The 16,765-nt window shown below is 34.6% G+C and overlaps 2 protein-coding genes and 1 long non-coding RNA gene across 3 annotated transcripts in view; 2 read left to right on the top strand and 1 right to left on the bottom strand.

Annotated features, from left to right (window-relative positions):
* LOC128990405 (uncharacterized) overlaps positions 1-16,765 on the bottom strand; it is a 382,719-nt gene that overhangs the window by 352,586 nt on the left and 13,368 nt on the right. The window lies entirely within an intron of this gene.
* On the top strand, positions 8,243-9,389 carry LOC128989313 (uncharacterized protein K02A2.6-like). The gene is made up of 2 exons (XM_054411193.1): positions 8,243-8,472; positions 8,624-9,389. The coding sequence occupies exons 1-2, from the start codon at positions 8,243-8,245 to the stop codon at positions 9,387-9,389; spliced, it is 996 nt and encodes a 331-aa protein (XP_054267168.1).
* On the top strand, positions 10,145-11,390 carry LOC128990409 (uncharacterized). Its single transcript, XR_008490521.1, has 3 exons — positions 10,145-10,224; positions 10,908-10,977; positions 11,197-11,390. It is a non-coding gene; the product is annotated as an uncharacterized LOC128990409 (long non-coding RNA).

Genomic DNA, 16,765 nt, shown 5'->3' with positions numbered 1-16,765 from the left:
TGAATCACAAATGGGACTATATTTCGGTCAGACGGTCTGTTAACGGATTCAGATGCTTTATTGATCACTAAATACATTACAGTGCTACAGACCCTGTCACCCAACGTGCAATAATATACAAAAACACAAACATTCAATTGAAGCCGGCAGATGTATATTACTTCAATTAAATAGAGACTAGCCTAGAACAAAATGAATAATTGAAAATACAGTTATAACAGTGGGTAGGTGTAAAGTGCAATAAAAAAAAACTAATATAAGACTAACATTAAAGTAAATTAAATCTCAATAAAAGTTATAATGATTACTAAAACGTAGTTACCAAAAATGAATCAGTAAAAATATTTTTTTTCTGCATGATCATCGGTAATACTGACTGAAAAATATAAAATTTTTGTTAACTAAACTAAAATAAATGCAATTCTTTAAATAGTCCAGATATAGTTTTTTACAGTTATATGGAAATATTCAACTATTGCAGGTAGTTTAATTTACCTCATTGTTGTACAGAGCCATTGTTAAAGTAAAAGCCGGAGGCTGGGCATTGTTAACGTTATAGAGAGTTGGTCTCAAAATGACGTCAGTCTTTTTTTTATTTAATTTTATTTTTTTTTATACTCTTTTTTATATTCAATCTTATTATTTATTTATACGTTAACACTGGTTATATACATTCATGTATTTATATAATGTTGTAGTGATACATTAACACTTTCTGGTATATATTAATATACAAATTATATCCTTAAATACTCAGTGGAGCCTATTTTACAACAATACACCTGAACAAATATATTAGCTAAGTACAAGTAAGTTAGACTTTGTCTTAGTCCTTGTTAATGTAAATATTTTTTGTTTCAAAATCTTGTGTTTACATTTTTACTAAGGTAACGGACATAAATTATTGAAGTGTTATTGAAATTAGCATAGTTTAATATATATCATACTTGGTTTGAAGGATAATTGTGAAAATCCAAGTCAGCTCCTTATCCTTATTGAACTGCTAACCTCTACGTTTAAAAGCAATTAAATAGTTAGACTAGGCGTATTCCATTAGTTGTTCATAGAGATCAAATGTCCAATCATATGTAATATCCCATTAGTATGATTACAATTGTGAAGTTTAAAAATGAAAACAAATATTTAAACTCTTTAAACATGAACACATTTTGACTTCCAATGCGTAACAGTTTCTTTCACATTATCCTAAAAACTAACGATTTTTGTAGATTCCAACAATCAAAAGCCTTTCAGTAGATATGATTATGGATATCTTGCCTATTTCCGTAGTATAAGAGATCAAAATATTCTTGGTGCATCTTATCGCTGAAAAGTTAAGATAAATGATTTTGACTCATTTAGCCTACACGAGTTTCCCTATTTTATCTATGAAACATATAAACGTAGATATTATGAGTATTTATTTAACATTTTTAGGTAGATGAGTTTATTAAGACCATCAAAACAAAAAGTGAAAATAAATATATGAATAGTATAAAGTAAATATAATGCATGATATGTCCATTTTGCGTATATATGTATGTCTTTGCAATATAACACAGTATTTTTTCAAGGCCCAGTATGATTTATCGGCTGTTAACTAAAATAACCCTCTGATCTTTTAGTTCTGCCTAGCACATAAGCCATATCAAACTACCTTAAAAAATAGAATCTCTTCAAAAATTACCATTTAGTTCTAAATAAAGACGTTAGTAAATTAAATGATTTCATCTTAGAGTTGTAAGCATGATTACAGTATTTTAAAACACATATTTTCTTCTGTAGTAGAAGTCATTATAGTTTCATATATGAACAGTCATAATTATTAGTAACGGAAGAGTTATTATGTTTTGCGGGGTGGCTGCACTGTGCACTGAGCCCTGAAGTGGGATGATTCGTCACGGCTCCGTCTTCTATGTCCACCAACGAACGTAAGTGGTTCTCTTCCTGTTTTGTCCACTTTTCTAGCGTAACGTTAGGTTACGACATTTTGACGCAGTCGGTAATAAACCTTTTTATCATAGTTAGGGTAGTACGCGATAACAGTTGTTGTTTTAGTGCGTATTATAGTTGAGATGATTAAAAATGGCGAGTATTAGTGTTGGCAGGATTTCTGAATTTAATCCAAGTGAGGAGGACATTGTGCCCTATTTGTTGCGCCTGAAACATTTTTTCAAAGCGAACAATGTTAAGAAGGAGAACGAGGTGTCGGTTTTAATTACAGTTATTGGTCCCAGGGTTTTATTGGTCCTATCCGATTTATTATCACCGGTAGAGGTAGATTCTAAGACCTATGATGAACTTGCAGCGTTGTTGAAATTACATTATGCGCCCAAGAAGTTGGTTGTGGCGGAGCGATATGTATTCTACTCTCGTGTGCAAAAGCCGGGCGAAAGCATAGCGGAGTTTGTGGTGTCAATAAAACATTTGGCTAGTTCGTGCAAATTTGGTACCTTTTTGAAAGACGCTTTGAGGGACAAAGTGATTTCCGGCATTTCTAATGAAACTATCCGGCAGAAATTGTTGTCGGAGGAATTGGACTTTGACGAAGCTTATGCGTTAGCGCTCAGGCTGGAACAGGCCGAATCGCAGTCAAGCCTATTTGTGCAACCTCGTGGGGACATTGCGAAAATCAATGTGAAAAGTCAAAATAGGCCTAAAACTTTCATGCATAGGAGTAATGAAAATCAAAATTCTAGAAACTCTTGCTGGAGGTGTGGTTCTGCGGGTCATTGGCCTAGTGCGTGTGCGTTCGTCAGTTACAAGTGTCACGGTTGTCAGAGAGTAGGTCATCTCAAGAAAGTGTGTAAAGCCAAGAAATCTTCTAGTTTCCATGGTAAAAAGTCGACACCAAGGATGGGGGTCCATCAAGTGGAGGAAGAGGTAGGCCTAGGCCTAGAAGTTCCAATGGCAGAGATAGGTCTGTACAACCTTAAATCAGGATCAGACAACGGCTATAAAAGGTAGGCCTAGTGGCTAATGATGTATATTTAGAAATGATTCTAGATACAGGCAGTGCCTTGACTATATGTCCTTCTGAGATATTTTATGAACAATTTTCTAACCTCAAACTTATAGCCCAGTCAATAAATGTTTTTTATCGCAACTAAATGGTGGAAAGCTGGATTTTTTATATGTGATAGAACCACATGAGAGGTGTATTTTCCCAAAAGTCCCCACTTCTACCCCTTGAGCTTTCCCCCCCACCCCCCTCCAAACATAGAAATTGCAGTGTTTTACTTAATTGATCCTAATTCGAAAGCTATGCAAGCTATCGAGCTGCAATTTGTTTTGTTTTATTTCTGGTTAGTTTTACTACAATTTTTGTATTTGTAACATTTTTCTAAAACCAATATTTAGGGAGATATAAAATGTAAACTTCGTTAAAAGCTTTGTTTCAGAGTGCAAAATTTTGTTTTTCTCTATGTATACTTTTAAATTGAAATAATACGCAAATATGGTCCAAACAAAAGTTTTAGTACGTTTTTCAAGGTTTACAAATATATTATTGGTTAGTCATCTAGGTGACCGGGTGAAGAGCTGGGCGTCGGCAAAGAGAGCGTGTGCGGGCTAGTTGGACACCTCTGCGCTGCGTCATCGCATCTATCCCAGCCAATAAACGCGCAAACTGCCTTTTTTCGTAGCTAAATAGTGGAAGGCTGAGTTCGTTATAATTGATGGAACCACTTAAGACGTGTATTTTCAAAAAAGTTCCCGATTCTCCCCCTTGAGCTTTCCCCCCAACCCCTTCCAAACGTGGAAATTACAGTCGTTTACTTTACTGGATATAATTCAAATTCTATGCATGCCATCGTAGTGAAATTTGATTTGTATTATTTATAATAAGTTTATCAAAAAATGTTTTACTAAAGGTTTTCTTATAAAACTATATACAAAGAAATATAACATTTTAACTTTTGTTCATAATGTTTATGTTTTAGAGTACACAATTTTGTATTACTCTCTATATATTTTCCCAAATAAAATAAGCAAAATGTTTCAAAAAAAAATTTTAGTATGTTACTTAAGGTTTATAATTAATTATATATTTGGGTAGTCGACTGAACAAACTGATGTAGTGTGGGGCGTCGGCAAGAGAGCGCGTGCAGGCTTCTTAAAGCATCCGCGCAGCTCCGCCAGCTCCGCCCGTCAATGCATCATAATGACCGGCACTGCTATGTTCTCAACTGTTTCATACAAATCCTAAGACTTCATAATTTGTAGGAACAACCAAAACAATCCTTTACTACCAAAACAATCTGTTTCCAAGCTAAACCGTGACTAAATGAAGCACCTCGCGGTCAGAAAAAAGTTTTCGTCGACCCACTAATCCTTGATACAAACTGCGTACTATCATTGATATGTCCCTCCCTTGAGTTATAGTCATCATAGTTTATTGTTAAATCTTCAGGAGATATCTCTGTTATTGCTACTTTCAAAGTCTACTTGCATTTTCTGAAATCCAATTTAATATTAAAATTGTTCTGTTATTAAGTATCTGTAATCTGTTATGCTGTCTGTTTGTTGTTATTATACTTTGTTAATGTTATCATCTGTTATTGTTGTTACGTTGCTATCTTGTTGTTATTACTCTTTGTTGCAATGATGTTTTGTTCAATGGTATATGCAGCTTCTCTTATTATTTCAAATGCAATTTATCTTTCTATTCTACTGTGCTTAAATATATACCGTATTATTTTGTAAATAGTGTATCCGTTGGAATAAATAAGTAAATAAATAAATAAATAGTTCTTTATTGGTTTGTGGTAGACATTATGCAAACGTTTAACATCGCTAATAAAGATGAAGGCGCTTATTAAGTATTTTAAAATCTCCTCTATATAGACTTAATAAAACAAATTAGTTGACATTGACTGGTTTTAATTTGTATTCCTTACCATGATTAAAAATGGCTTATAAATATTACCGACAGTTTTCTACGTTGTTCGTGGTATTATTTTAACACAGGCTTACAACTCATGGCAGAGCAGAAAGCTAACCCTTGCTAGCGGGAAGCGTGAAGAGAGGGACATATGATAGGACGCAGTTTGTATCAAGGATTAGTGGGTCGACGAAAACTGTTAACTGACCGCGAGGTGCTTCATTTAGTCACGGTTTAGCTTGGAAACAGATTGTTTTGGTAGTTAAGTAGGCTAAAAATCAGGAAGTCTTAGGATTTGTATGAAACAGTTGAGAACTTAGCGGTGCCGGTCCTTATTATGCATCGACAGGCGGAGCTGCGCTGCGCGGATGCTCTTAAGCCTGCACGCGCTGTCTTTGCCGACGTCTACACTACATTAGTTTTTTCAGATGACTAACCAAATATATATTTATGAACCTTAAGTAACATACTAAAATTTTGTTTTGTCACATTTTGCGAATTTTATTTGGAAAAAATATATAGATGGTAAAGCAAAATTGTGTACTCTAAAACATAAACATTATCAAAAAAAGTTACAATGTTATATTTTTTTGTATATAGTTTTATAAGAAAACCTTTAGTAAAAATTTGTAGATAAACTTATTATAAATAATACAAATCAAATTTCACTACGATGGCATGCATAGAATTTGAATTATATCCAGTAAAGTAAACGACTGTAATTTCCACGTTTGGAAGGGGTTGGGGGGAAAGCTCAAGGGGGAGATTCGGGAACTTTTTTGAAGATACACGTCTTAAGTGGTTCCATCAATTATAACGAACTCAGCCTTCCACTATTTAGCTACGAAAAAAGGCAGTTTGCGCGTTTATTGGCTGGGATAGATGCGATGACGCAGCGCAGAGGTGTTCAACTAGCCCGCACGCGCTCTCTTTGCCGACGCCCAGCTCTTTACCCGGTCACCTAGATGACTAACCAATAATATATTTGTAAACCTTGAAAAACTTACTAAAACTTTTGTTTGGACCATATTTGCGTATTATTTCAATTTAAAAGTATACATAGAGAAAAACAAAATTTTGCACTCTGAAACAAAGCTTTTAACGAAGTTTAAATTTTATATCTCCCTAAGTATTGGTTTTAGAAAAATGTTTTAAATATAAAAGTTGTAGGAAAACTAATCCGAAATCAAACAAAACAAATTGCAGCTCGATAGCTTACATAGCATTCGAGTTATGATCAATTACGTAAAACACTGCAATTTCTATGTTTGGAGGGGGTGGGGGGGAAAGCTCAAGGGGTAGAAGTGGGGACTTTTGGGAAAATACACCTCTCATGTGGTTCTATCACATATAAAAAATCCAGCTTTCCACCATTTAGTTGCGAAAAAGGGTGTTTTTTTGCATTCATTGACTGGGCTATTAGGCCAGCAAATGTGAAACTTACTACTTATTCAGGTCATGATGTACCTGTTCTGGGACAAGTGAATGTCAATGTTAAATATAATAATCAGCAGGCGAGTTTGCCTTTGACAGTAAATAGTTTAGAAAGTAAGAGTCAACCGATTCTGTTGGGCCGAAACTGGTTAGGTCAGTTGAGGTTAGATTGGCAAAATGTGTTTTCATGTAAAGCTACTGTGGATCACAGTTCTGATTTGGACATTGCTAAGTTGAAGAGTAAATTTAGGTCAGTTTTTCAGCCTGGAACGGGCGAAATTAAGGGTGTTAAGGCTCACATTGTTTTGAAGGAAGGGACAGTCCCTAAGTTCTGTAAGGCGAGACCAGTGCCTTTTGCGTTAAGGGAGAAAGTTGAGAGTGAGTTGGACCGCATGGTTCAAGAGGATGTTGCGTACAGAGTTACTAATTCACAGTGGAGCACTCCACTTGTGGTTGTCCCTAAGCCTAATGGTGTTAGGCTTTGTGCCGATTATAAAATTACCCTTAATCAGTGTATTGAAATGGAACATTACCCGCTTCCACAGGCTCAAGATATTTTTGCAACTCTAGGCGGTTGCTCAGTTTTTAGCTGCCTTGATCTTTCAAATGCGTATCAGCAATTGGCGGTAGCGGATGAATCGCAACATCTGTTGGCCTTAGCCACCCATAAGGGTCTGTATCGATTAAAAAGGCTACCATATGGTTTGTCTTCAGCTCCTGCAATTTTTCAGTCAGCCATCGACCAAATTTTAACAGGTCTTCCAGGAACGGTGGCGTACTTAGATGACGTCTTAGTAGCGGCTCGCTCTAAGGAAGAGGGGCTCGCCCGTCTGGCGCAAGTGCTGCATTGCCTTGATGAGTTCGAGTAAACCAACAAAAGTGTAAGTTTTTGCAATCATCAATAGAGTATTTAGGACATGTGATTACCCGAGATGGTCTCCGTCCACAAGAAAGTTTGTTAACTGCGCTGCGTAAAGCGCCTGAGCCTAGTACTAAGGAAGAGTTAAGAGCCTATATTGGTCTAATAAATTATTATCATGCATTTATACCTAACCTGTCTGCTAGAATAAGCTGTTTTTATGACTTATTACATAAGGATCATCCATGGGTGTGGTCGGAGGTGTGTTCTAAGACTTTTCAGGAGAGTAAATCATGGGTGTTGGACTCAAGTTTGTTAGTTCACTATGATGTGAAAAAGCCCATAGTTCTGACGTGTGATGCGAGTCCCAGAGGGGTGGCTGCTGTTCTATCTCATCTTATCGATGGGCAGGAAAGGCCAATTGCCTTCGCATCGAAAACGCTAAGTTCCAGTGAACGGAATTATTCCCAGTTACATCGGGAGGCTCTGGCTTTGATCTTTGGAGTCAAAAAGTTTCATAAGTATATATATGGACGACACTGTATTCTACAGACTGATCATCAGCCGTTGACGGCTATTTTTGGCTCTAAAAAGGGCGTTCCTAGTATGGCGGCAGCTAGGCTGCAGAGATGGGCCTTGATTCTATCAGCATATGATTTGGAGGTTAGGTACCGGAAGGGAGTGGATGTCCCTCATGCTGATGCGTTGTCTAGGCTACCCTTAGCAGAAGCGGAACCTATAGAGCTGGATGCTAATTTTGTTTCACATGTAGATATGTGTACAGAAGTGATGAACAATTTCTGTGTTGTCAAGGACATTGCACCTATTACTGCCTTGCATATAGGTAAAATGACGGATAAGGATCCGATTCTTTCGAAGGTCCGAGATTTTGTGATGTACGGCTGGACGAGCTCGGTTGAGCCGGAACTAGCTATTTTCTAAGGAAGAAGGACGAGTTGTCCGTGGAACAAGGTTGTTTGCTGTGGGGTTCTCGTGTAGTGATTCCAAAGAAACTGTATTCATCTGTGCTTCAAATGTTGCATGATCAACACCCGGGAGTTACACGCATGAAGATGCTGGCGAGAAGTTATGTCTGGTGGCCAGGCATGGAGAAGTCGATTGAAGATGTGGTGGCCTCTTGTTCTGCTTGTCAGTTAACTAGGAATTCGATATCTAAAGTACCGTTGCAGCAATGGCCTACAACATCAACCCGATGGCAGAGGATACACATTGACTTTGCGGAGGATCCAGAGTCGAGACAGCAACTTTTAGTTTTGATTGACACATACTCTAAATGGTTAGAGGTATTTATCATGAGTTCCATGAATTCTTCCAAAGGTTATTGAGAAACTCCGTACCTTGTTTTCATCGTATGGATTGCCTGTCGAACTGGTGTCGGACAACGGAAGATCTTTTACTAGTCAAGAGTTCAAAACCTTTTTGCATAGCAACAATGTGAAGTTCACATTAACTCCCCCGTATCATGCGGCTTCAAATGGATCTGCAGAGAGAAGTGTTCAGGAGGTCAAGAAAAACCTTTTGCGTCAAGTGATTGAGGAACATCAGCGTTCTCAGCGTACCACTCTTCAAATGAAATTAGATAATTTCTTGTTTGCGTACCGCAACACTCCAAATACAGTTACTGGCTTAACCCCTGCAGAAATGTTCCTGTCTTGGAAGCCTCGTACACAGTTGGTTATGTTAAAACCCAATCTCCAGTCATCCATTGATCAAAAACACAGGGAACAAAAAGATGCAGCTGATAGGCTTAGGGGAGGAAGTAGATTTTTCTCAGAAGGTCAGGCAGTCTATGTCAAAACTGTCCGAAATGAAAAGATATCTTGGGTTCCTGGCAAAATAATTCTACAGAGAAGTCCGGTCACCTATCTTGTGAGTGTCATTGGTGGAAAACCCCGATTTTGTCATGCAGACCACTTGAGAGCTCGGTATGCAGAAGAGGAGGAGATTTTTGTATCACCCAAGGATCCCGTTGTATCACCCCAAGTACCCAAGAATTCATCCCCGCCGGAGGATCGACCAACTAGTCCCCTGATGATGTCACCTGTACCTAGGCCTACTACCAGTCCCAGGGAGAGCCTAGGGCAAGCCCAGCCTCAGCCAACTCCTGCGTCGCCGCTAGCACAGTGCAGCCCACCACCCTCGCTGAGGAAGTCTGCACGGACTGTGCGAAAGCCTCACAGGCTGGACTTGTAAAATTATTAATGAATAATGGGAAGAAGAAATTTTGGTTGCATTTTATTGAAAGTGAATTTATTTTATTTTGAAAGTTGAGTTAATTTTGAATGTATGATATTGATTTTTTTTATGGGGAAGACGAGTATAGTAGAAGTCATTTGTAGTTTCATATATGAACAGTCATAATTATTAGTAACGGAAGAGTTATTATGTTTTGCGGGGTGGCTGCACTGTGCACTGAGCCCTGAAGTGGGATGATTCGTCACGGCTCCGTCTTCTATGTCCACCAACGAACGTAAGTGGTTCTCTTCCTGTTTTGTCCACTTTTCTAGCGTAACGTTAGGTTACGACAGGATAGCACAGGATTAAGACGAAGTTCTGTGCAAGTGACAATTCTCTTAGCGTTGTTTGTGAAATATAAGGAACATTTTATTTCACTATTTTACTATTCTACAGAGGTAAATTTTATTGTTAAATCATTATCGGAAAACTAAAGTTAACTGTTCCCAGATTTTTTCATACTTCTAAACTGACATTTAACTTAATTAAAATTAGATTATGTTTTGTTTTGACAACGTTTTACATTTATTATTTGCTAAGTTTGTAAAAATGCACACACCACACTAACACAGTAGCAGCTGTAACACATGGATTGTTTTAATGAATACATGATAACTCTTACCGTTTGCACATGATCATTCAGTCATTAATATTTTTATCAGTTAGAAACAACAAGGAATACTATTTAAAATGATGAATGAGGCATTAAACAACAAAAGAACAATAGACAAGTAATTTATTAATTCTAATTAAAAACAACCAGTTGAGTAAGCATACTTTCAGAATTCATCAGGTGGGTAATGTGTCAAAGATATTTTCCATGACTTTTACAAAACCAAAAATAAGTACTTATAATTTGTCTATTATAATTTTTAAATTTATATAGCATATAAACAAACTATTTTAACTTTTTAATTGTTTACTATTCACTTTTGTATCATGCACAGTCAGTTATTGTTAGAGAAAAAAAATAACCACAGCATTGATGGTTGAGTTTAAACAATGCCTTAAACGGTGTTTTCAAGGCAAAATCTAATACCTAACCAAGGGATTTGCATTCGTTTTGATTAACACAAGTCTTGCATCAACTTTAACATTTAAATTCTCGTGAATCGCAACTCCTAGTATGGGTATTCATAATAAATAATTTATAGAAAAGTTTTTTGGAGTCATTTACAACAGTTATTGATTTATAACAGTAATTCAAGATGTATACTTAGCTTAAAGAAGAAAATGTCGAAGCCATATGTGCAAGATAGGTACTCTTCTATAATAATGTTGAATCCTATTATATAGACAACACCAGGTTAGGTTAGGTAACCAAACATAAAAAAATATTAAATGAAACGTATTTTTTTCATGTACAACTAACCTAACCTGTCGTGGTTGATATAACAGAAGAACGTCAACATTAAATAACGTTTTTAGTATTTTAGTTAAACCAGTCTTTGAAAACTGTGACCTTGTTGATTTTAGGTACTGTAAAACAATGGCTATGCTATTAATGTGGCTGATTTTCGCCTTCATTATGTCACTGGTAAATCACGTAAGTAATTAAATTCACACTATCATAATAAATACTATCTATAAACATTGTTGAGTCTAAAGTACATTTATAAATTACATATTTTTTATGTTGAACTTTTCATACATACGCATTGCTTATTCAAATTGGTAGCTATTCAGTTTTATATTATAAAATTAAGTTTACTATAAATTAAATTAAATTATGTTTAATTTCAAGTTGACCTTTACTTTCACGTAGGAGGCTGAAGCTGGCAGAGTATATCCTATGAGAGACATCTCCTACGACTTAACAGATGATATGGACGTTTGGGCTAACAACTGGTTGAACGAGTATTGAAAATTTAAATCATTTGGAATTTCACAAGAAAACTTCAAAATTTCAACTGGAGTGAGCCTACCAAACAATACAGATAATAAAATATAACAAATAAATTGTTGGCTTTATTGCCTTTTGAAACATCGCCATTTGTATGGAAACCAACTAACAGTCATATTTGAGTTTAAATTGTAAAAGACAATCAAAAAGTAACAAGAGGCTCCTCAAATTGCTAATATTTTCATTGGTGGATGAGGAGGCCATGCAGGCCTTGCAGAGGCCATAGTAGTAAGTTGAATAAATACATTCATTTGTAAAATCTTCATTGGACTCATTTGGCTATCACGTATTGAAATTATGATTGACTTGAAAATTAAATTCCCCGATTTTATGACAATTTAGTTCTTTGTATCCTAAAAAACTACTTTCCATCGATTGAAATGTAGATAATTCAGTTTTAATTCATGCAGTAAGAGGTTTAGTAGCGTTACTTTAATATTGAAACAGTATCTCAATACATAATAGTAAGTTTTTGCAATGTAATTTTCCGAATAGAACAAAATGATTGTTTCAGAATCATTAAATCATCGTTGTGTATTCAGGAAATCAGCATCGATCAAGTATAATCAGAAATACACTATCAATAACATTTAGTTTATCTGCAAATCAACAGCTAAAACGATAGATCTCGATTGGAATGAGAGGCTAATTGAGTTTGTGGAATCAATCTTCAACAAGGTATTTTAAGCTGTGAACAAATCATTATCTACACGAGCTTTGTAATTATGTTGATACTCAGTTTGGTTGAATTTATACAGTATGAAAGTTGTGCAAAATAATACTATGCTCCGTTTGAAGTTTATTGTTGGTGATGGTGAGTTAATGTTGTTCAAAGGTTTATTGCGGACATTTTCGATCACGAATTACCCTCTATGTTACCCTCTGTAGTGTATTCCAACTTAGGTTGGGCGTTTGTGTATTGTTAGTTGTAATGTATTAGTTAAGTTTGTTTCACCTGAGGACGGGATCAGATTCCAGATCCCGAAACGTTGTGTATTGTTTTTTACATTCGTGATGGAAAATTTCCGCAACAAACCTTTAAACAACAATACTATGCTATATGATGGTTATGGAATCATATTACATTAACACCCTTAGAATTTGTGGTCCGATGATTTGGATTCAAAGATACGGCATGAAGAAGGTTTTGTTATACAAAAAAACTTTCCAAGTACCTTCAGAGGATATTTTAAAGGAAGCAATTTAGGTTCAGCGTGGTCGTAAAAATTGTATACATTAGTACTTATTAATATATTTTGTTACTCTAAGAATTAAAGATACTTATACTACCCTTGTAACGAAAATAATTTTAGAAGGAGCTTGACAAATCTGTCATTTTGACTCTGTCTAAGTCTTATAGACTAGGCTCTACTATCTACATACAATGTATTAGTATATACGTTGCTATTACACGCTCTAAATTCGGTTGTATTTTTATAAAACATCATTTTCTATATTAATGAAAAAAGCTTAGTCCATTTAACTGAACATGTTTTAGAAAAAATTGTTTTTGTAATTTTTTTAGGAGGTTTAACCGTAGTAACACTCCAAAATAGATAACTCTAATAACAAAGATAACGTTGACAAAAATGCATTAAAGAAAAGTGTTAGAGTGATAAATCTTTAAACAAATAATTTTACTTTTGCCCTTTTTCATTACTTGAAAAAAAATTTTGATTCAACAATTTCCGTACTTTATGCGTCTTATAGCTTATTTCGTTATTTATTTAAAGCGAAATGGCCGTTTCCTTTTTTTCTATAAGTCGGCATAACTTGAATTAATACTTTAAACGCTTTTCGTGTGTAAAAGAAAAAAAATTACAAATTTAGAGAAAAAAATATGTTCCTTTTACATTTCTTAATTTTACAACTTTCTGTATAAATATTGTTTTATATAGGCATTAAAGTTAACCATCCAATTAGTTCTAAAGTGTATTCATGTGAAGAATGTATTAACAATAAAAGTTATTTGGTTATACTTTGTTATTTTGCGATATTTATTATATCAGATAAGAGTGTCACAGTTTTATAAGTAGCATTAGCAAAAGTTGGTACATTAATTACTTATGTATTTATATGCAAAATCGATAACAATGCCGTCATTATCAATATACTTATATGTACTTATGTTATAAATTAAAACGTAATACATATGTTTAACAGATTACCCATAAGTCATATGCTTTTAATATCAGTATTCGAAAGCTTATTGTTGTTAATACAATAATATAGGGGGAGCGAGCTGGCGTAGTGGTTAGAGCGCGGGACTTCAGTCTCTGAGGTCCCGGGTTCTATCCCCGCCATGTCACCAATGTATTTTATCCAAGTGATAATGCAGCAACCCCGAGGTCTAGCCTGAAGTAATGTGAAAAACAATTCCAGGCTCGTGCCTAGCGTCCTAGGACAAAAAAAACAATAATATAAACAACAGCACATCTAATCTCCACCTAGGTAGGATTTAAGAAGATTAATTACATGAATTCTGAACAATTAAAAATGCATTATACACTATGCGCAGCACTCTTTGAAACTTTTAAATTGTTATTTACAACTAGAGTAGGCTTGTAAAGTCAGTGATTATTTATTTTCCAAACAACAAACATTTATAAACACGGTGTATTGTCTATGCTCTTAGATGAACGGCTAAGACAAGCCACCGACGACAGTTTGATATTGTTCGGAAGATGGATGACACTAGTTGTGTGATTTTAGCAGTGAGCTTTGTTCTTCCTGTGTAAATAAGATGAAGTATCAAGAAATTTCGGAACAAATATTTATTTTTTAACAGCTGTTTCACGAAAAATAATCATACGTTTTCAATTAATATTAATTGGAAAATATTTGTTCATACTGCAGCGAAAACAACCGTTCTTTTAACGTGCTTAATGTGCTTTGGAGTTGCTAATCTAAAGTGGCCAAAAAGGCTACTGTCAGTGAGTAAAAAAACTCACTTACCCTTTTTAGTCCCTAGGGAGTAAAAATGAACTTATGTAAACAGTTGTAAATTTAAATTGTAGCTATCACATGAATCGAAATTATTTTGATTTATTTAATAGGTTGTAGCCCATTGATTGTTGCATTCGTATCAATGCTTCGACATATCGACATAATTTACAGTAACACAATCTAATAGACGAAATTATTTAATCACTTACTAAACAGCTGCTTATTTACTTTAGAATTGACGCACAAAGCTGAAAGTCGATTAAAGAGGTTATCTTTACGTGAAAAGTTTTTTTTTTATGGCTTAGTTTGTTAATCGGGGAAAAAGGTGTCTTTACGACCCTCTTTCATTTTCTGACCTCAACTTCGGCTCGATCACAAAACTTAAACTCGGGTCGAAAAGGGTGATTTTACGCCCTAATTATGTTTTATACTATCGTGTTGCAAGTTATGAATACAGTTTTTTAAGCTGTTTTATAGTTTAATTTATGTAATGTTACTATCTAAAGTTTTTTATCTATCATAATCTATACTGTATAGTGACATTTATAATAACTGCTTAACCACCAATACGAATAATAACGATACATTGATCACGCTTATCCTAATTTTCATCAATTCCACTGACTAAATTGTGTTGCTCTAATATTTTATCAACTTGATTTATTAGCTATAAGGAAACCAGATTGAACGATGTAATACTATTCAAAGATAGTAATAAAATATTCCCATTCTAACCACAACCAATTTGCCTTGTTTCAGTTTAATGAAATACCTGAGCCACAGGGTCTAAATTATTAAACAACTAGCTTTTGTACCCGTGCTTTGCAACGGGAAGAGGACCTGAATAGAAACATTTTGATTTTACATCTGTTGTATAAAATTTACACATCTGACCAACGCTTTTACAAACAAAATTCAACCCTAATGGCCTTTGTGTTCAATGCGGAAAGGGACCAGGTTTCTGCACTGTATGTAACAACAGGCCTAATGAGAGTTTTGTACAGCTTCATCTTTGTCTTGCGGGTCATCAGCCTGGATTTGAGGATCTTAAGGTTAGCATAATATGCTCTGATACCAGCCATGATTCAGCTTGTGATTTATAGCGCAACAGTGTTTTTGCTATTCAGCTCTGCCCCAAGGTAAACAAACCTATCCACACCCTTAACACATTTGTTTATCTTTAGTACATATTATTTAATTTACAAATGAAAATAAGCATTTAAGATTATAGACAAAACTAATGATTATCAAAACATCAAGGGCGAAAAAATTTAATAGTAATACGGTATATGTTTCATTGCATCTATGGTTTTACTCTACAACAATGTCAACGAACAACATAATATACGAACAAGTTATTTTATTTTGTTCCATAGTTCATTGCTCTTACATTTTCACATTTACCATTAAGAAGTAAACATATAGTAACAGATATTTCATTGATTTTATAAACAAAAGATCACTGTGTACAGCTAAGTTTTATGATATTTTCATTAGTTTTATTTAATCAGTGGTGTAGCAAAACACAATTACTATATTTACATAAATATAAAAAAATCTATGTGAAGTGCAAGTTATGTTAAGTTTATCCAAAACATGTTAATCAGTTCGAATTAAAAAAAAAACCTCCAAATTCATATAAACCTCATATTCATATTCATATACGTTGTAATTTTCATACTGTTTCCATGAAATCATAAATACAGTAACATTATTTTCATAACTTTAAACGCTTTAAAAATCCCAAAGCAGAGCCGGAGTTGATACAGCGGTTATAGAATCTTTTTTTTATAATCATTGACATAGTTTTAGAATAAATAATCCATGATAGAACTTTAGATTAAAATAAACCTACCTCATAGTTATGGAAAATATCATATTTACCCTATCAGCTGGCTGAAATTGTGAAATATGCAATTTAGCAGTTCTTCTTGTTTAATTTGAAATGTCAAAGCAAATGTAAACAAACATTATTAGTGTTCTAATCGCAGCCATGGAGACAAATCAATATTTACTTTTAAAATCCTCACCTCAGAACATTTAAAGCCAAAGGGGCAAAGCCCACGGTCAGTATCAAAGTGTGAATAGTCCTATAATGGTCCTTGGTATGGTAGCTATATTTTTGTAAAATTTAAGCCCAGTCGGTTCAGTAGTTTTTGCGTCTATTAGTAATACACATACAGACTGACACCATTAGATTTTTATATAATAGTATAGATGGTGTTCGTTTTGACCTTTGACCTTTATGTTTCTGTGACCTATAGCTAGACTAATTATCTTGTTAGTTTGTGTAGACAAAAGTGTTAATTTATGTAATGTTACCATCTAACTTGTTATATCTAGTGAAATGGATACTGTATAGTGACATTCATAATAACTGCTTAACCACTAATACGGATAATAACGATACATTAATCACATTTATCCTAATTTTAATCAATTCCACTGACTAAATTGTGTTGCTCTAATATTATATCAACTTGAT

The sequence above is a fragment of the Macrosteles quadrilineatus genome, unplaced genomic scaffold, assembly GCF_028750875.1.
Source record: "Macrosteles quadrilineatus isolate MER2022 unplaced genomic scaffold, UCM_ALF_1.0 Scaffold_3__2_contigs__length_128488019, whole genome shotgun sequence".
In the NCBI taxonomy this organism is placed as follows: Eukaryota; Metazoa; Arthropoda; class Insecta; order Hemiptera; family Cicadellidae; genus Macrosteles; species Macrosteles quadrilineatus.
Note: the sequence above shows the minus strand (reverse complement) of the source record. Positions and strands in the feature narration are given on the sequence as shown.